Genomic DNA, 21,029 nt, shown 5'->3' with positions numbered 1-21,029 from the left:
CAACGTCCTCATTGCACCTATTGCAATAAGCTTGGCCACACTCGTGATCGGTGCTATCAGTTACATGGGTGGCCTCCCCGCACTGCCCACGTGGCCCAGCCATCTGATCCTCGGCCACCTCAGCCTCCCAATTCCTCCACATCTCAAGGTATTTCCCTCACTGACAGTGAGTATGATGACTACCTTCGCTATCAGGCCACCAAATCAGCTTCTGTTGCCCAGACTGATAATGCTTCTGCTTGTCTTACCCACACATCTTCTCTTGAACCTTGGATTTTAAATTCTGGTGCTTCTGATCACATATCTGGTAATAAGGATCTTTTCTCTTCTATTACTACTACCTTTGTCTTACCTACTGTTACCTTAGCTAATGGTTCTCAAACTGTGGCTAAAGGCATTGGTTTGGCACATCCTCTCCCTTCTCTATCTCTCACTTCTGTCCTTTATACTCCTGAGTGTTCCTTTAATCTTATCCCCATCAACAAAATCACTCGTACTCTTAACTGCTCTATTACTTTTTCTGATAAATTTGTGACATTGCAGGACCGGAGTACGGGGAAGACGATTGGCATAGGACGTGAGTCTCAAGGCCTCTATCACCTCACCTCGCCTTCAACTCCTGCAGTTTGCATTTCCACTGATGCTCCCCTCCTCATCCACAGTCGCTAGGGATGGCAACGGGGCGGGTTCGGGGCGGGGCGCCCCCCTCCCAACCCCGCCCCGTTTATTTAAACCAATTCCCATCCCCGTCCCATTTAAAAAATTAAACGGGGCGGGGCGGGGCGGGGCGGGGCGGGCGGGTATGCTACATTCCCATACCCGCCCCGTTTAACTTTTTATTTAATTTTAATTTTAATTTTTTTTAAAAATTACTTTTAAATTTTTTTAATTATATTAAAATAAATATATTTTATAAATAATTAAATAATTATATTTTTTATAACTTATTTTATTAAAAATAATTTATTATTATCTATATATTAAAAATAATAAAATAAAAATTAAATTAAATTAATTTTAAATTTTAAATTAAATTTAATTTTAATTTTAATTTTATATATAATCGGGGCGGGGCGGGGCGGGGCGGGGCGGGGTGGGGCAATACCCGAACCCGCCCCGAACCCGCCCCGGGTTTCAAAAAAAAATCCCAAACCCGTCCCATACCCGTTTAGAAAAAAAAAATCCCACCCCATTAGGGGCGGGGCGGGGCGGGTACCCGAAATGACCCGCCCCATTGCCATCCCTAACAGTCGCCTAGGCCACCCTAGTCTATCTAAGTTCCAGAAAATGGTCCCTCGTTTTTCATCTTTGTCGTCGCTTGTGTGTGAGTCCTATCAGCTTGGGAAACATACTCGTGTCTCGTTCCCAAAGCGTTTAAATAATCGGACGAAGTCTCCTTTTGAACTTGTCCACACTGATGTTTGGGGTCTTTGTCGAACCGCGTCTACTTTAGGATTTCAGTATTTTGTCACTTTCATTGATGACTATTCTCGATGTACTTAGTTATTTTTAATGAAAAATCGAGCTGTGTTATTCTTTATTTTCCAAAAATTTTATGCTGAAATCCAAACCCAGTTCAATATTTCTATCCGTGTGTTACGCAGTGACAATGTCAGGGAATATTTTTCTGCACCATTTACTTCATTTATGTCCCAACATGGGATCCTTCATCAGTCTTCTTGTGCTCATACTCCTCAACAAAATAGGGTAGCTAAACGTAAGAATCGACATCTTATTGAGACGGCTCGTACTCTCCTTCTCCATAGTAATGTTCCTTTTCGTTTTTAGGGGGACGCTGTTCTTACAGCATGTTATTTGATTAATCATATGCCATCATCTGTATTACACGATCAGATTCCTCATTCCCTTCTTTTCCCTTACCAACCACTTTATTTCCTTCCTTCTCGTGTTTTTTGTTATACTTGCTTTGTTCATATTCTCACTCCTGGACAGGACAAACTTTCTGCCAAAGCCACAAAATGCATCTTCTTGGGATACTCCAGACTTCAAAAGGGTTATCGTTGTTATTCCTCTGAGACTCATCGCTACTTTCTCTCCGCTGATGTCACCTTCTTTGAGGACTCACCATTCTTCTCCACCTCTGAGTCTCTTCCTGTTTCTGAAGTCTTACCCCTTTCCATTATCTCCCCACCTGATGTAGTGCCTTCTCGCCCACTTCAGGTTTATCATCGCCGTCATCGTGTCGTTGTTCCTCCTTCTTTGGCCAAGGTACCTGCTGACTCACTTCCTATCCCTTCGGTTTCTCCTGCCCCAGCTCTGCCTCCTTCTGCTGACTTACCCATTGCTCTTCGGAAAGGTAATCGATCTACTCGTAATCCTCATCCCATTTACAATTTTTTAAGTTACCATCGATTATCTTCACCCTATTCCGCATTTGTTTCTGTTATATCTTCTTTTTCTCTTCCCAAGAGCACCCCTGAGGCTCTTTCCCATCCAAGCTGGCGACAGGCAATGGTAGATGAAATGGCTGCTTTACACTCCAATGGCACTTGGGATCTTGTTGTTTTACCCTCTGGTAAATCTACAATTGGTTGTCGTTGGGTCTACACAGTTAAGGTTGGCCCAAATGGTCAGGTTGATCGCCTTAAGGCCCGCTTAGTTGCTAAAGGCTATACTCAGGTTTATGGTTCTGATTATGGTGACATTTTCTCTCTTGTTGCCAAGATAGCTTCTGTTCGTCTATTGCTCTCCATGGCTGTTATGCGTTCTTGCCCTCTTTATCAGTTAGTTATTAAAAATGCTTTCCTTCATGGGAATCTTGCTGAGGAAGTTTATATGGAGTAACCACCTGGTTTTGTTGCTCAGGGGGAGTCTGGTTTAGTGTGCAGGTTACGCCGTTCTCTATATGGCTTGAAACAATCTCCTCGAGCATGGTTTAGCCGTTTTAGTTCTGTTGTTCAGGAGTTTGACATGTTCCGCAATACAGCAGACCATTCCGTTTTCTATCATCATAACTCCTCGGTGCAGTGCATTTATCTGGTAGTTTATGTGTACGACATCGTCATTACAGGCAGTGATCAGAATGGTATTCAGAAACTAAAGCAACACCTTTTCACCCACTTTCAGACTAAAGACTTAGGGAAACTCAAGTATTTCTTAAGGATTGAGATAGCTCAATCCAGTTCCCATGTGGTTCTTTCCCAAAGGAAGTATGCTTTAGACATCTTGGAAGAAACCGGTATGTTAGACTGTAAACCGATAGACACTCCTATGGTTCCGAATGTCAAACTTATACCAGGACAGGGGGAGCCTTTAAGAGATCCTGGGAGATATCGACGACTTGTAGGTAAACTGAACTACCTCACCATTACTCGTCCAGACATTTCTTTTCTTGTAAGTGTTGTTAGTCAATTCCTACATTCACCATGTGATAGCCATTGGGATGCTGTAATCCGCATTCTTCGATACATCAAAAACACACCAGGCCAAGGTGTGTTGTACGATAACAGAGGTCATACTCAGGTTGTTGGTTACACAGATGCAGATTGGGTTGGCTCACCCACAGATAGACGTTTCACTTCCGGGTATTGTGTTTTTATTGGAGGTAACCTAATATCCTGGAAGAGTAAGAAACAAGATATAGTGGTCAGATCTAGTGCTGAAGCCGAGTATCGAGCTATGGCTCTGGCAACATGTGAACTCATATGGCTGAAACATCTTCTTCGGGAGTTGAGATTTGGAAAAGATGAACAGATGAAGCTCATCTGTGACAACCAAGCCGCTTTGCATATTGCATCCAATCCAGTCTTCCATGAAAGGACCAAACACATTGAAGTTGACTGTCACTTCATTATGAGAAGATCGCATCAGGATGTGTAGCGACTAGTTTTGTCAATTCAAATGATCAACTAGCAGATATTTTACTAAATCTCTTAGAGGTCCTAGAATTAAATACATTTGTAACAAGTTTGGTGCATATAACATATATGCTCCAACTTGAGGGGGAGTGTTAGATAGTATACAGTTATTTCAGTTTCTCTCTTTTCACAATTAGCATACATGAGCAACAAAAAAACCAACTATACTTTTCATTTTGTGCTACATACCCATGCATGATATAAGCAATTAGTATAAATGAAGTTAAAAAAAGAGAAGGAAAAATATAAAACCCTCCATGGCACCTTTTGATGGCTCCACATGTACCGACTGAGACTCTTTGTGAGCTTCATTGTTCAAATCTGAAACAATCCACAAAGAACAACTCTTACAAACATTGCTCTCATATAAATTTCATATCACAGAACTTAAGATACTTTAATAGCACTGTGGCAAAACCAGGAAGCATCCTAAGTGATTAAGGGATCACCATCTTCCATTTTATAGCAAGCTAGTGCAAGAAGCACAGCTGAATTGGATCCCACAACAAACCCTCCATAGAATGGTAAACTTCTAAGCAACAATATTGGATTTACAAGACTAAATTATCATCTTCTATGGAGAAGGTTCCTGTTAAAACTCCCAAAATTTATGATTCACGGGGCTTAGTCCAATGGCAGTGTTAAAAAATGATCTCTCATATATTTATTTCAATAAGGAGATCCCCACTGTCCTTGCATAAAAAAGGTGCTTCTCCATGCCTTAACACATTTCCCAGCAGCAAATCATGTCAAACAACTGCTGACCAAGAAAAACTATTTTCATCCAAGCATTTTGATTCTCAAAAAATAACACCACAAGGCAATGCATTTCACTTTAGACTCTTCTTGGAAATATTAAAAAGATATGATATAAGTAAAAACATCATGACCAAACATTGAAAAACCATTTACAACTTACACCACCCCCCTATTACCAGAAACAATTCTGGGCTTTGCACCTAGCCAATCACTATATAATAATAACATAGAGCCACCACAACAACATTAATAGTCTAATAACCCCTAAGAAATTTTTTATATGATCCTGCTAATTATTTTACATGTTTTGGCCCTAAGGCACCTTCACTAGCATATCAAATATGTCAAACACGTGTGTTGCAGACTAGATGCCTCCACTTTTCGTTTTAAAGCTATGAACACAGGAAGGTGACTTAAGCCATGTATTCAGCAGAATCTTTCACATACCAAATAAAATAAATCAGAACAACAAGTAAAGATGAGGTGGGAGTAAGTTAAGATGAAGGTACTCTCATATAAACCCTGAAAACCTACCTGTTTGTGATATTTCACAATTTTAACCCAAAATCCTTCCTGAAAAGAACCTCTATAGGCAGATTTAGAAAATTTTATAACAAAGCCTCTGCAAATAAAGTAAACAAAATTAGCCCAAATATGACTTTGATGACTTCACTCCCAATCACAGTCATGCCAATCCAATAACTAAAACTAATAAACCACTGCAGTTGATCAGACCCTTGAGCCTTCTTATGTGTCAGGACATTTCTCTACCTCCTGGGCTCTCTCTTTCTTCTGTCCTTTGGGCCTCTTATAGATGGATAATTAAAATATGTGTCGATCCCTCAAAGGGACTGGTCCCCAACTTCACACCATTAGCTGCACTCTCCCCTGGCACTAGTAAGCACTAAAAAGTGATCGACCTCTTAAAATATTTAACACTAAACATGTTTATTCCACCAAGCTGAATGGCATCAAATCAGCACAACGCTAGCACAACAAATATGACAAACTTTGTTTGGAACAACATCAATTCAAAACTCATCTATGTGGCCCTTGAAGTTGGGTTCAAGTGGGAGTTCCAGGTTCCATCCCCAAAAATGTTGCCTATAAAAATATGACAAAATTAAATTTTCAAAACTAAAAATATTAAAAAAATATTTTGAAATATATATTTATAATTTAAAACAAATATAAATAAATAAAACAACTCATCTTTTAAATCACAATTATTAGGTGAGAAGTCCATATCCACATTTTTTATAGGCAAACAAAAAAGAATGAATGAAGAGGGCTCTAACAAAAGAAGGGCACAACCTAAGTACACATGACGATATCCATATCCATCATCCAACAAGGGAACATATAGCTCCACTATGCTTATGTTCGAATTCATCCCCGTAAGCACTTTCTCAAATATCAAATTAGTGCAACTGTCACCACAAAACGTGCTCAAATGATTTTCTGAACAAAGGTTACTTGTCAAAAGGTCAGAAGCTCCACTCCTTATTCAGATTGAACATGGACACAACACGTCATAAAACAAAATTTTCAGCCTCCATGCCAAACGTATCCAACTTCTGTGTTCTCAACCAGATGCTCATCTTCAGTCAGATCACCTTCACCCATCCAATTATGCTTCTTTTGCAAATATGACAAGTTCTGACCCTCATTCCAGTTTTTGAAAAACCTTAAGATTTTGAAGCTACTGGAGCAATGGATCCCTAATTTCCAGATTCAGAGCCATCATCCCCATCTAAAGATCTCGTTGTTTCCTAGTACCAACAACTAACCTAATTTACATATAAACCTTTCTGGCCAATTAAACCACCCCTCTGCCCCTTGCCAAACTTCTTGTGCCTTCACACTATTCCAAATTGGTAATCTTATATTTAAATGCAACATCTGATTCAATGATCATGTTTGCGGCTCAATAAATTAAATCTATTAAAGATCACTCTATAATCTCTTATGAGCCTTGAGGAAGGCAAAGAAAGGAACCTCACATTAACTTTTCAGTTTTTCTATATCCCAATCTGATCCATCTATCACCTTCTTTGGATGTCCACTTCAACTATGACAATGATGCTTAGAACCTCAATAAAATCAAACTAACTTTAACCATATTGTCTTCAAGATATCACATTGATTAACAATTATTTCCTCTAATCAAGCACACACTAGAGCATTCTGCACCTTAAAACAATGATATCAACACTTAAAACTACAGATCAAGCTTGAGGGTGTTGCTAGGCCAATAGCAAGGTGACACATGACCTAATAGTATCAATTCTTAGTCACACATGGAAATGACAAAGTAAAAGGTGACACATTGACATAAGTCGGTTTGCAACACAAATTTGACATAGTTGAAGCTATTGAAGTGGGGCCCATTGGGTACCATACATAAAATGAAGTGGGACTCACTGATCATGATACTCTCCCTCACACATGATTTTTTTTTTTTTTTTGATAGGTAAAAGAGATTCTAATAAAAAGAGACACCAAGAAGGCAGCTCAAGAAATACAAACCTATACACCCTCCTTCAAGAGAATACTAAAAGAAACAAAAAGCCCCAACATACACCCCTAATTAGAGCCCATCCAATCAATAAAATTAGCTATAGTTAGAGGGCAATCAACTATGAACAATTTTGTTTCAGCCCAAAGAGAAAAAATAAAAGAGTATTTCATTCTTTGAATTGACAACGTATCATCCTTGAAGGCCAACCGATTCCTCGCCTTCCAAACCGTCCAAAAAATGTGCAAAGGAGCCGCTCTCCACACCTTCTTACGCTTTTTGCCCACAAAAGATCCATGCCAGCTTAGAAGGGTTTCCTTAACAGAATAAGGCAACACCCAAGATACCCCAAAAACAGTAAAAAGAAGATCCCATAAAACCTTTGTTCTTGAGCAATGAAGAAGAAGATGATCTATGGTCTCCTCATTCTCAAGACACAAAAAACATCTATTTGCCAAAGCCCATCCTCTTTTCTGCACCTTGTCCAAGGTTAGTGCTTTGCCCCACGTAGCCTCCCATACAAAAAAACTGATCTTGGGCTGCACATTCGCATTCCAAATAAGGCTAGAAGGAAACCGAGCCGACCCCCCCGCTTCCATGGCCAAGTATAGAGATTTAACCGAGAAATTACCACTCTTAGTTTCAGTCCATGATACCCTGTCCTCCACAACCTCAATAACTCTACTACGATGTAACTGCTCCATAAAACTTGATGCTTCCTCTATCTCCCAATCATTGAAAGCTCTTAAAAAGCATGGATTCCAACCCCCCCATCCCCCCTCCGCCAAGGAATCCCAAACATCTGCCACACTTTCTTCCTTATCAACAGTCAAAGCAAATAGAGACGGGAAAGACGAACACAAAGGAGAGTCCCCACACCATTTATCTCTCCAGAACCTCACCCTCCTACCATTACCAACAATGAAGACCATCCTATTGCTCACTAATTCCCAATCCATCCTTATCCCTTTCCACAACCCCAAGCCATGAGCCTCTCTCACTTCCTGAGAGGCCCAACCCCCTCTCTCTTCTCCATATTTCCCTCTAATCACTTGATTCCATAAGGCTTCTCTCTCATTAGCAAACCGCCAATTCCATTTAGCAAGAAGAGCCTTGTTGAGAATAGATAGGTTTTTTACCCCTAAGCCCCCTTTCTTCTTACTTAAGCACACCACCTCCCATCTTACTAGATGAGGCTTTCGCTCCAAATTACCCCCACCCCAAAGGAAGTCCCTTTGAATCTTTTCTAGTCTCCGTCTGACTACACTCGGTAACCACAACAAAGACATAAGATAGATTGGTAAATTCGATAACGTGCTTCGAATTAAAGTCGTCCTCCCTCCCTTGGATAAATATTGTCTCTTCCACATTCCTAGCCTTTTACGGAAGCGTTCTTCCACTCCATCCCAAACTGATGTTGATTTGAAAGAAGCCCCCAAAGGCATCCCCAAATATGTGGACGGCAAGCTACCCACTTTGCAACCAAACTCCCAAGCAAGGTCATCCATATTCTCTACCCTTCCTACAGGGATGAGTTCACTTTTATCCAAATTTATTCTCAATCCCGAAGCGGCCTCAAACCACATAAGTAGCCAACTAAGATAAGTCAAATGGTCTTGAGACGGCTTACAGAACACCAGAGTATCATCGGCGAACAACAAATGGGATATAAGGACCCCTTCTTCACTTCTCCCCTTTACCCTACACCCCGATAAATAACCTCCCTCTACAGCCCTTTGGAGGAAAGCACTAAAAACCTCCATTGCTATAACAAAAAGATAAGGGGAAAGGGGATCACCCTGCCTCAATCCCTTTGAGCTTTGGAAAAAGCCTGTAGGGGTTCCATTTACCAATACAGAAAAACTTGCAGTGGAGATGCACCATTTTATCCACCTAATCCATTTATCCCCAAAACCCATTTTCTGCATAACTGTGAGAATAAAAGTCCAGTCCACATTATCATAGGCCTTCGCTATGTCCAATTTACACAAGATGGCACTCTCATTATTTTTCAGAGTCGAATCAATGGCTTCATTAGCTATCAACACTGCGTCTAGGATTTGTCTCCCTTCCACAAACGCCCCTTGGGCCTTGGAGATCACCTTTCCAACCACCTTTTTTAGCCTATTGGCTAGGACCTTGGCCAACCACTTATATAAGCTTCCCACCAGGCTTATGGGCCTAAAATCCCCCAAATCTTCTGCTCCCACTTTTTTTGGAATTAAGACCAAAAAAGTTGCATTTAGGCTCTTAACAAATTTTCCATTTTCATAGAATTCCTTGAAAAAACACAACACATCCTCCTTCACAAAATCCCAAGCAAACTGCCAAAAAGCCATAGAAAGTCCATCTGGTCCCGGAGCTTTATCCCCATTGCAACTCAACAAAGCATTGTACACCTCCTCTTCCGTGAACGGGCTCTCCAAAGTACTAGCATCCAACTGATCCAGATTCTCTAACTGCAGCCCGGATATGGAAGGACGCCAGTCCCCCGAACTGGACAGCAGCAACTTAAAAGCATTGCCAATCCCTTCCCTAATTTCATTCTCCTCTAAGCACCAAGCTCCATTAATCTTGATTCTGTCCACATTATTCCTCCTCCTATGAGCATTAGCCATTTTGTGGAAATAACCCGTATTTCTGTCCCCCTCTTTCAGCCACACTTCCCTAGATTTTTGCCTCCAACTGATTTCTTCAAGTAACACCCATTTTTTATAATCTTCCCTCACTTCTTTCCTAGCTTCCAGCTCTTCCAAGTTCAGTCTGCTCATTTTCTCCTTTGCATCCCAAAACTGCACCTGCTCCAACGCCGCATTTTTTCTGAGCTCAATCCTGCCGAATGTGTCTCTATTCCACTCCTTTAGCTTAGCCTTCAGAACTTTTATTTTTTCAGCCAAAATAAAGCTTGCTGATCCATTGAATCTACCCCCCTCCCACCAAGACTTCATAAGCTCCTTAACACCTTCCACTTTCAACCACATGTTTTCAAATCTAAAAGGGGAAGGGCCTCTTCTCCCACCCCCTACATCCAGCAGAACCGGAAAATGATCAGAGACTGGCCTTGGAAGGACACACTGCCGCACGTCACCAAAGTGGTTGTCCCAGCCCTCATTAATTAAGAACCTATCCAGCCTTGAGAAGGACTGATTGTTCACCCCTCCACTCCAAGTAAAGGGACCCCCGACTAAAGGCACGTCCTTTAACTCTAAGTCTTCAATGATTTCTACGAACCTTCTCATGTTCGAATTCAGTCTCCCCCCCCTGTTGCGCTCTTCTGGACTCAGGATGGCATTAAAATCCCCTGCAGCACACCATGGCCCATTCCAGAGCCCTTTAATGGCCCCCAACTCCTCCCAAAAACTCTCCCTTTCTCTCCTCAGAATTGGGCCATATACCCCTGTAAACATCCACATGAATCCGTCCTCGCTGTTCTTAAAAATACATGAAATGGAACACCCACCTTTATGAATATCAACCAATTCCAATACTCTGTTGTCCCAAAACACCACTATACCACCAGCTGCCCCTCTTGAGTCCACTGCCCCCCAGTCAAGATATCTTCCCACCCCTAGGCTGCAAATAATACCCTTTGACATTTCTTGTATCTTAGTTTCCTGAAGGCAAACCAGGTCCACCTTATGCTTCTTTATCAAAGCTTTTATAACCTTCCTCTTGTCACAATTATTGGCCCCTCTTACATTCCAAGTGAGCATCCGTAACTTCATTTAGACCTGCACGTGTTTACCCCTTCTTCTCCTCCTCCTTCTCCAATATAGTTCACTGTCCATTCCAATTTCCTCAATTCTCTTTCAAATTTGGACGACTTCAATTTTTTGCTTTTTCTGCCGTCCATTTGTCCTTTCTGAATCTTCCTTTCTTTCATTCTTTTCAGTAAAAACAAAATTTCCCCTTCAAATCCCTCCGTCGGCATTCCAATATAGCGGCTAAACTTAGCCAGACTACTAGATTGCCAACAAGGTTCCTCCTCTTCTTCCCTCTCCTCCATATCCTCATGGATGGTCCTATTCGTATCCCCCTCTGTTTTCTCTCCGAAAGCCCCTACTTCCCTACCCGCACTGTCCAATACCTCGGCCTCCCTTCCATCCGCCCATATCATCCTTAACGGACCCATAACTGCACCCCCAGCTTCAACAGAGCTACTGCTCTGAATGATGACCCCAGTCCTGGCTACACTTTCCCCATTTCGACCAGAAGGAGTAGAAGAAAGAGAAATATCCCGCTTCCCCAAAGAAGACAGAGAACAAGAAGATTGGTCTGAGTACCTGGACGCTTCCTCCATCAAGGCTTCGTTGGTGAACACTGTAAGATTGACGGCCGGTGAACGCGACCCCATCTGAGCTCCTACCATCTCCCCCTCAAGTTCTCCACTGACGCCCAATCCCCCGACGGGAGCCCTAGCTTCTCTGGATCGATCCATCTCCACCTCAGAGTCTTTATAAGATGGAGACTTGGGCCGGCCCATTTTCATTAATTCTATTTGGCCTTCAGTCACTTGGCCTTTCTCCTTGGGCCTTCGCCCCAAGTCCACCATCATTTGCCGGCCCAACACGAGGGATTTCCCAGGCCCGCAAATAGTATTCTTCCCCCACGTTATGTGCTGGCTGGCTGTGGACCCGACTCCATCTGCTACCTTTTCCGACAGCGCTTCAGAGAACGCAGCTGCCTTGCTGCATCCCCCTTCATCATTTTCACACGGCACGTCCACTTTTGCAGGTTCTCCATGCGTCCGTACATTGGCCTTTTTGAAACCAGCGCGTGAATCTCCTTCTCCTTCATCCCTAACCTCTCGCTCGTTGCCCATCTCGTTTCTGGTCGCCGGAACCACTGCCGTCAGCCCTGGTTTCACCTCCCACCATAGTTGTAGAGAATAACAGACCGACCCGACTGCCACTTGCAGTGAGTTCGGCCACTCTAAGCCTTCCGATCTCACTAATAGTCTGGCCCATTTTAATTCCTTAAAATTTGCAGTGTCTTCATCCACTGCGAGGAACCCCCCGCAACAGTCACCGATTTTTCTGAGTATCTCCTGACTCCAAAAATGCAACGGCATTCCCATAACTCTCACCCAGACACTCTTATCCCTCTCGCCATTAATAGAACACCCCACCTTTGGGTCCCACCTTTCCAAGCTCAAGAATGATTCCTTAAACCACCGATGTCCTCTTAACAACACCTTTTCTGCCTCCTCTTTAGTCTCAAACTCTATTAACAACAGAGGGCCTCCCAACCTCGAAAACTTCACCCCTCCTTTAGTATTCCACACAGATCTCCCCCAACTTTCGAAAGCTTGCATATCTGGGTCCAACATTGAGGATTGTCCCCATCTTCCCACCAGACATCGTCCCAGGAATTTCCTTTCATTTGACACTTCTTCCTCCCCTAGTTGAAGCCACACTGCCTCCCCAAACTTCTTCCCTCTTGTTTTCACGGCTTCAACATAGGATTTTTTGGCTTTCCTCACATATTCCCCATCTGAACACCCTGTCCCATAATATGCAGCAGTTCCCTTGGACTCCTCCCGAGACCCAACTCCAAGAAAACGAAGTTTTTCGGCCAACAATACCCATCCTCCCAAAACACTTTTTCCTTCTGGAAACACTAAACAAAATCTCTTTGATTCCAAGTCAACCACAGAGCATAAAATATACCTACCAGCCTTGTTTTCACGGATCTCCAACTTATACCTTCTTCCTCCATCTTCCCAACTTTTAACATGGCCTAGCATCAACACTCCCCTGCAACAAGCCTCCACTCCTTCCAGTAAGCAACATAAACTGATGCTTCCAAATCTGATCCATGAGGTATATCCTTTGCTTCTTTCCACAATGATACCCTTAGGTCTCTCCCCAGTCACCTCCGCCGTGATTTCATAAGACTTTGATTCTACTGCAAACCAACATCTGCCTCCTCTCTTAGCAGCCATTTCAGCACCTTTCCTTCATATGATCATCAGACACCTTTTGTCACGGAGCTGGATTATCTCCCTCACACATGATGTGTGTCCCAATCCATGGCAGGTTCCAGATGATTCTCTATTTATATGCATATAAGGATGGGTATACAAGGAGACACACAAAGAAATATAAAGTTGGGCATTTTTGAGATTTCAATGAACTCAATAATTTGTCTTCCAGCCCCCACCTCCCACAGATAACCCCAACCCCGTGAAGGAGTCCAGACATAAATCTTAGAAACAATTGACTAGCACCTTTAAACCTTCAAAGATCCACCTGTTGCACTCATTTCAAACACACATCAAAACAAACTCAAAGAGTGAGTTAAACCCCATAGACGGGGTGCCCAATTGTGAGGAACTAGCTTCTTTGTTAGGGTGCACCATGGGGGAGCTCCCTTCAACCTACTTAGGTCTACCCTTGGGTGTCCTTTTAAGTTGACAGCAGTGTGGTGGTGGAAGAAGAGGTGATCATGTTAGAAGCAAAAGATCACGGTAACAAGTTATAGCTTCCTTGACAGAACGAAGCAATCACCAACTAGATGCCAAAACAAAGAGAGGTGAAGCACACAAACAACCAGCCACTTCAAGATAGAGAAGAACTATGTTTTGTGGGTTAGAGTGCAGGTGTTGGAATTGGGTATGTCTAGGTGCCAAATCCTTCAAATCTCTACTTTCAGAATATCAGCACTCTACTTAAAAGATCTTAATAGTGATAAGTACCTGGATGCAGCTGGTGGATGTTTTTACTGCTATAACAAAACCAAACATTTTTATGATTAGCGATAGAACTAGCTTATTAAGAGGTATATCTGCTCTATTCTTTATCACAATCCACAATGTCAATCTTCAGAATGCAATTTACACTATTTCTGAGGAGATGGTTTAAAAAATATTAAACCATATTATTTATTGTTTTTATTTATGTAAGTTTCAAGTTTCTATAGACAAGATGGAACAAAACCTTAACTTTGGATCACGTCCAAAGGAGGGGTGTTCTCTGGCAAACAAATGTTTTCTTTACCATAATGAAGAAGAATCCGTTGATCAAATCCTTGTCTACTGTGTGAAGATAAGGGTTCTATGACAACTGCTTTTTACTCTCTTTGGAGTGTCTTAAGTCCTTTCCTCTTCGGTTAGAGCTTAGTCAATCAATGACATCAAACATGGACATTGAGTAATCACCTATATAGACTAGCGTGTGGTCCAAGAAATGATATATAAAGAATTGTTTGGATGGTTGATTTTTATTTTCAATGTTTTCAAAAGCTCTCATGTTTCTCTCCTTCTAGTGTGCCCAAAATAACCAATAGGAACCAAGGTGAATCAAATCATATCATGTTTCCAACCTTACTCTTGTACCATCCTTGACACATGCAAGTGCTTGTCAGATGACTAATATCATATCAATCCTAAAATCTCCCGATAGATATTATCTAGCATATAAGTAGGCCTCTCTTTAAAGAAGGGATGGCATTGTTTGGCAAAACTGTTTTACAACTTCCTAAAATTTATTTGAAAATGACTCAAGGAGTAAAGAGATGGAGAGGGTTTGTGGGAGGTTCCAGGTTCAAGTCCCAATGGGGACAAAAAATTTCCTATCAAAAAAAAAAAATTATTTGATAATGGCCTGGGACATTTTCACCTACATCATTGACATATGCCTATAGAGAACATCTGAACAACCACTTACAAATTACATAAAATTTGTTGTGATATACCTTGGAAATATTCCAACATCTTTATTAGATTTTAAAACACTTTTATCCTTGAGAATTGAGAGCTTGGGTCATTTTTTGTCACAGCTTCATGCTTGAAGCAACTCTGAAGAGGTTATTAGAAAGTAAGTTCCAATCAAGATCAAGCATATGGCATAGCACAAACAAAAAACAACAACCACCACTAGAAAGGAAGGGGAAAAAATTGTAAGGAAACAAAAAACTTGAACATCCAAACAAAAAATAAAAAAGATAGATGAAATCTTCAATTCAAGGTTTTGAAAATACAGGTATATGAATTGAACAACGACAGAGAGGTCCAAAGTGGCACTACCCACCTACATCCATCTTATCAGATTCTTCAATCTGTTCCAGCTTTGCAGCTTCCGGATTAACCACCCCATTATTGTCTTCTGCTCAAAAATAAATAATAAATAATAAATAATAAATATAAAAATAAATATAAAAATAAACCCACAGCCTTAAATCTCAAGTCTCCACATGATGAGTTAATAGAAAAATGGGTTCCTGGAATAGTACCTGATGAATCAAGCTGCAATGACCGGATTTCTTCTTCGATATCTACCATCCAGTAATATAAATACAGTTTAAACAAGTTATTTTCCAGAAATTCTAAACTACTCCATAATCACAAAAATTAACAGGTAAAAAGGGGAATGAAAAAGAGTAAATTCATAATTCAAAAACCTCCACAAAAATATTCAGTTGGTGGGTTGAGATGTTCGAATTTAAATTTTACTTCATTTTCTTTCAACTTTTTCCCGGCAAACAAAGCATGCTAATGCCCGGCCGCTGAGAAAAAATCAAACAAATTGAAATTTCCAATAATTTTATTTCCCTCGCTTTTCACAATATATATATATACACCCTATTTTCCAATATATATATATAAGATTAATCCTCTTTATCCTATGGAAACACATAAATTCCAAAACGACCAACATAAATATTTTTAAAATAGTCAAAAATCAAAATTCTCAAAAATTCATAGAAGATAGCGACTCAATAGATCTAAAAAATATGAATTTTCCAACATTTTTCGCGAATTGGCAGATCTAACACAATAAAATTTCAAAAAAAAAAAAGAAAAGGGAATGAGATTTGCGAAAATTGAAGACCTACCCATTGATTCTCCGATGTGAAGTGACAGTAAGCTTTTCGCAGCACTAGGGTTTTTCCAGAGACGAAAGGAGGCTCTTTTGCTGTGGCAACTCCTTAAGCGTACACAAAGGCTGCTTTCGGTGTTTTATATCATGATGTTTGGACCGGACCTGTATCCGGTTCGGTTATCAGATGACGTCCGATTTTATTGTCGGTTCAGATCAGACCGGGTCCGCTTCACCAGTGGAGTAAAGATGCCGGTTTTTTATTAGACGGTGGTGGATGATTGGAAGCACAAATCTGTCCTTTCCACCCTTATAAAAAAACCTTGTAACCAAATTTTCTCTTATCCTTTTGTATCGACTAGTAGAATGGTAGGTATCAAAAACTTCTCAGATATTTTTTTTTCTAATTATATGCATTATATATTTTTAATTATGAATGTATTAACAAAACTATGAGTTATATGCTATTAAATTCACTTTATTTCAAAAAAATATTACTAGATATTAAATCATTTCGAAATCCCAACCATAATATATTTACAATTTTATTCAAACAAGCACATTCTCTATTATAGAATATTTACAAATTTTTCAATGATTTAAATATTATTTGATTAGTATAAGATAATCACCTGCAAAATCTCTACAAAATAAAAACGGGATGACTATAATACAAATTTATTAAATTAAAAAAAATGATTATATTATCTCCTAAATATTTTATACTAACACTTATATTCTTCTACACATTCAAGATCGATTTAAGGAAATGGGATCAATCATAATGGTTGATCCCAATTAAGGATTAAGGTATATGCTTTGAGTGTCAAAAATGTCAATAAAAATAATAATAATAGACTCCGGTTCGGGACTTGTAAAAATACAACCAATAGATGTATTTTGTGATTTACTTTTTATTTTTATTAAAACCTTAATAGATCAAACCATGAATTGTGATACAATCATACAACTATTTGAAGACTTTTATAGGTGTTCAAGTTTTCATCTCAATTATTACATTTCAAATCAAAACAAACCCAATTTGCAATTAAGCACGCAATAAACTTATGCTCCTCTTTGCATTTTGACTTTTCACATTGAAAACAAACTCATCGTATCACAAAAAAAAAAAAACATTTATACATGTCATTGCAAATTAAGCACGTTTAACCATACAATATAGTGAATTAATTAATAGTGATGTCATGTCCTCAAGGTCAATATAAGACTCAATAAATCCTTATAGTTGAATCAAATGTTATTTGAAACAAAACCATTAATCTAAACTCACACTACTTTCGTTAATTTATGTCAATTTATTATTTATTATAATTAATTTAAGAAAATAATACATATATATATATATACTATATATCCTAATACACTATTTCATCGTGGGCTAGCAGTGCTGGGGCCTGACCACTGGGTTGGGTGGACATCTCTTGCCTGGGCGGGTCCGCATGCAATTGTCCCAGATTTGTTTAGGCCCAAACCTTTGCAGTTCTGTTATTTTCCTTCGAAGCCCAATTTCCCTGGTGGCATTCAACAAGAGCCTAACAGGAGAGGGTATTTTTTAAAATTTTATTTTTGTTTAATGAAAATAATTTGAAAATGATTTTTGACCTGGACGTATAACTGCTGGGCTTATGCAACTGGATTTGGGTTTTTTGGTGCTACCGTAATTTAAGGGTATGTTTGAAACCTGCTATTGTATGTTCTTGAAAGTGGAAAATATTTTTCAACTAAAAAATATGTTTAATAGACTTTTGACATTTTTCAATCAAAGTCTCTCTCAATGTGAGTCACCATTTATAGGGACTTCCATTATCGGTCACTATTCTTTAATCAAAATAATTGATTTCCTATTTGTGTTTAATATAATACAAAATATAATCATGTATGAAATGGCGTCCATTTTGATACACTAACGCAATTCACAAAAGTCTATTTCCTGGTGAGTGTTTAGTAAATTAACTTAATAACTTAATTTAAATTGTTAAATAAATAAAATATATTTTATAAAATAATTAAATAGAATAATAAATAAAAATAATTAATTAATTTTTAAGTGATCATATTTATTTTACCTATTTACATTCATTTGCCCTAATTACTTCAATGACTTTTTTTGTTAGTTCATAATTTCCATTGTCATTCGACCTATTTTCCCCTAATTACAATTTATGATAATAAATATATTAATTTCATAACTTATAATAAATTTTAATTTAGTTTTATCAAATAAATTTAATTCTTAATGTAATAATTAAATAATAAATTTTAAGTCAACAATTTAAATATAATTTAACTTAGGTGGTGTTTGTTTTTTTATTTAATATAAATAGACATTTAATGCTTAATAGTATTAAATATTAGGTTGTTTGTTTTTGTAGTATTTTATTTTTATTAAGTATTAAAAAGTAAAGAAAAACCAATAGGTTATTTTTTATATTTAGAAAAAATTGTATATTTTGACTTTTTCTATTTAGTAAAAAATTTATAATAAGTCATGAAAAAGTAAAAAAATAAACAACTTAAATTTTAAAAACAAGTTACTTTCAGTAAAAAGACAAACACCACCTTAAAGTCAAATTAAATTATTAAATAATAAGTATTAAGTTTTACTAAACATTTAAAAAAATTGTAATTTAAATTACTCGTAACTTTAAATATTAAGTCAAAATAGTTAACTTATTTTAAAATTCAAATACTTTATACCTCATTTACTCATACTAGTGAGATTATATTTTAAAATTATAATTTTATATCTATAACTCATTTTTTATAATAAATAATTTATGAATATTTTATGCATCTACAATATTTTATAAATAAATTTATTTCTTAAAATTAATAAAAATAAATAGAGTTAAAATCAATGATATAAATATTAGTTTACGTCAATAAGGGCAAATGTGTTAATTTTGTGATCTATAATAAATTTGAATTCAACTTTACCAAACCATCTTAATATTTAAAGTTAAAAATTAATAATAAGTTTTAAATAATAATTTAACTTAAAGTCTACTTAAATCATTATATAATATGTATTTAAATTTTACTAGACATCCATTAAGTTAATTATTTTAATTTAATACTTAATTTTTTTATTTTAAATTATAATATTAAATTATTTTATCGCTTAATCTATTCAACAACTTTAAATTAAATTATTAAACATTTATTAAATTATTTTATCAAATATGTTTGATATATTTCATAACTTCGACTAAATTATTAAGTCATTAAGTTGAATTACCAATATTTAAAAAAAAAATAGTTATTAATAATCAAATCAAGTCACTGGAAGAAGAAAAAAACTTCATTTTATTCGCAGATCGGAAACATGACTAGTACTAGGTTGCATAGGCCATCACTGGATTGAGTTGCACCCAGTAAGACTGGGCCTGGCCCTTGAATCAAGCTTCAATCTAAATCCAATCTGGGCTCAACAACATAATGGGCCTGAACCCTAGGCTTTCAGGTCCAGTAGTCGGCAGCGAAATCAGTGGGAGCGCGGAACAACGCTCCATAAAAGAGCGTGAGTAAAGAGAAATCGGTTCTCATAATTACAGCCCACGTGTTGCGACAGCTTGTCTGAAGGTGTACGTGGCAAAAAGAGAATAGGACGAGGGGAAGAAATGATGGCGGGGACGATGATGATATCAGGGCCGTACGACCAGATATCTATCGATAGATTTTGGTGTTGGACCGTTGGATTTTAATTCGCCAAACTCTTTATATTCAAATAGGGGTTAATTTCGTATAATATTTTGGCTAATAATTAAGTAAAATAACAAATGAGAAAAATAAATAATTAATTAATGGATTAAATATGTTTAAATAATACCTTATAAGAACTCAATAAAATTAGCCCATTCAAATATTCATCAAATTTTTTGAAAAATAGTCCTTTTTTCAAATAAATAATTTTGATAATTCTATATTGAAAACGATAAAAAATAAAAAAATAAAAAATAAGTATAATAAATTAATAATGGTAAAAGCGCGTAGGCACATTGATGGGATGCAGGTCTGACCATATACTTAATTATGCCCTGCCAAACCCTACTTATTATTGTTATTTATTATTTAATTTAATTTAATATTATTTATGTGTTTGAAACACTGGGGAGAGAAAGAGGGGCGCATGTTAACGAGAAAAGTGTTGGCAGAAGATAACGTGCGCAAGGGGGTGGGGAGGAGGTGGGAATTGGGAAGGAAGTGTAGTCACATCAACGTCTCTTTTGTCAATTCAAAAATCCTATTCAATCAACAACCACCCACTCTTCATCTACATCCTCGTCCCCCCATTATTGACTTTTTTAACCGCCACGTGTACGTCTCCTTTTTCTCCTCTCCCCACTTCTCGTCTCACGTTTTTTCGTGCCACCGCTTTTTTGAGTATTGGAAAGATCAGTGACACGAGCGCCCGACGGGTGTGTTTGGAGATTAGCGCTAAAATTTCAGGAACTTATTTAATATAATCTTTGATCGAAAATAGTTTTTAAATGTTACCAATTTAATAATCGGTTCGAATTATGTATTTTTTGGGGCTTAATTGATCTATTTATTTAAAAATTTAATTTAATTCAAATTTTATAACCCTTATTTTTTAAACTTTTGTTATTGAATTAGTCATGTATTTCATATATTTGTTTCTATCTATTCTCATAGTATCTTTAAATGATATAAGTTTTTTATAAGATGTTGGAATTTTTTATGTGTGTATTTACATAATTAATGTGATAATGTCATAAATTAATGTTATTTTATTTTTGCATTGTGGTCCATAATGAGGCTGGACACATATTGTTACTTGATTTTTTATGGGCTCACCCTAATTCACTCGACTGACTCATTAAGTTAAGTGATCAAAATAATATATGTAATGTGTGATATATATATATATATATATATATGTGCAAATGAAGACTTCTTCTTCTTAGGCTGAAAAAATGCACGCACTACGCACTCGTCTTGAGAGCACACACAGACTAAATCTTGGATATAGAAATAAAATAACTCATTAAACTCAGATTTTCACATCATCAC

At 37.8% G+C, this 21,029-nt stretch overlaps 1 protein-coding gene across 1 annotated transcript in view; it reads right to left on the bottom strand.

Moving 5' to 3' along the window:
- LOC100249117 (uncharacterized) overlaps nt 1–16,258 on the bottom strand; it is a 40,720-nt gene extending 24,462 nt beyond the window's left edge. Inside the window, exons 1-4 of the mRNA XM_002280946.5 lie at nt 15,991–16,258; nt 15,388–15,429; nt 15,186–15,260; nt 4,143–4,199 (exon numbers count right to left, since the gene is read on the bottom strand). Of these exons, the coding sequence (XP_002280982.1) occupies nt 4,143–4,199; nt 15,186–15,260; nt 15,388–15,429; nt 15,991–15,994 (178 nt within the window). The 5' untranslated portion in view covers nt 15,995–16,258. The remainder of the gene's footprint in view (nt 1–4,142; nt 4,200–15,185; nt 15,261–15,387; nt 15,430–15,990) is intronic.
- Nucleotides 16,259–21,029: the final 4,771 nt, after the last annotated feature.

This window comes from Vitis vinifera, chromosome 17, assembly GCF_030704535.1.
Source record: "Vitis vinifera cultivar Pinot Noir 40024 chromosome 17, ASM3070453v1".
Classification (NCBI taxonomy): domain Eukaryota; kingdom Viridiplantae; phylum Streptophyta; class Magnoliopsida; order Vitales; family Vitaceae; genus Vitis; species Vitis vinifera.
Note: the sequence above shows the minus strand (reverse complement) of the source record. Positions and strands in the feature narration are given on the sequence as shown.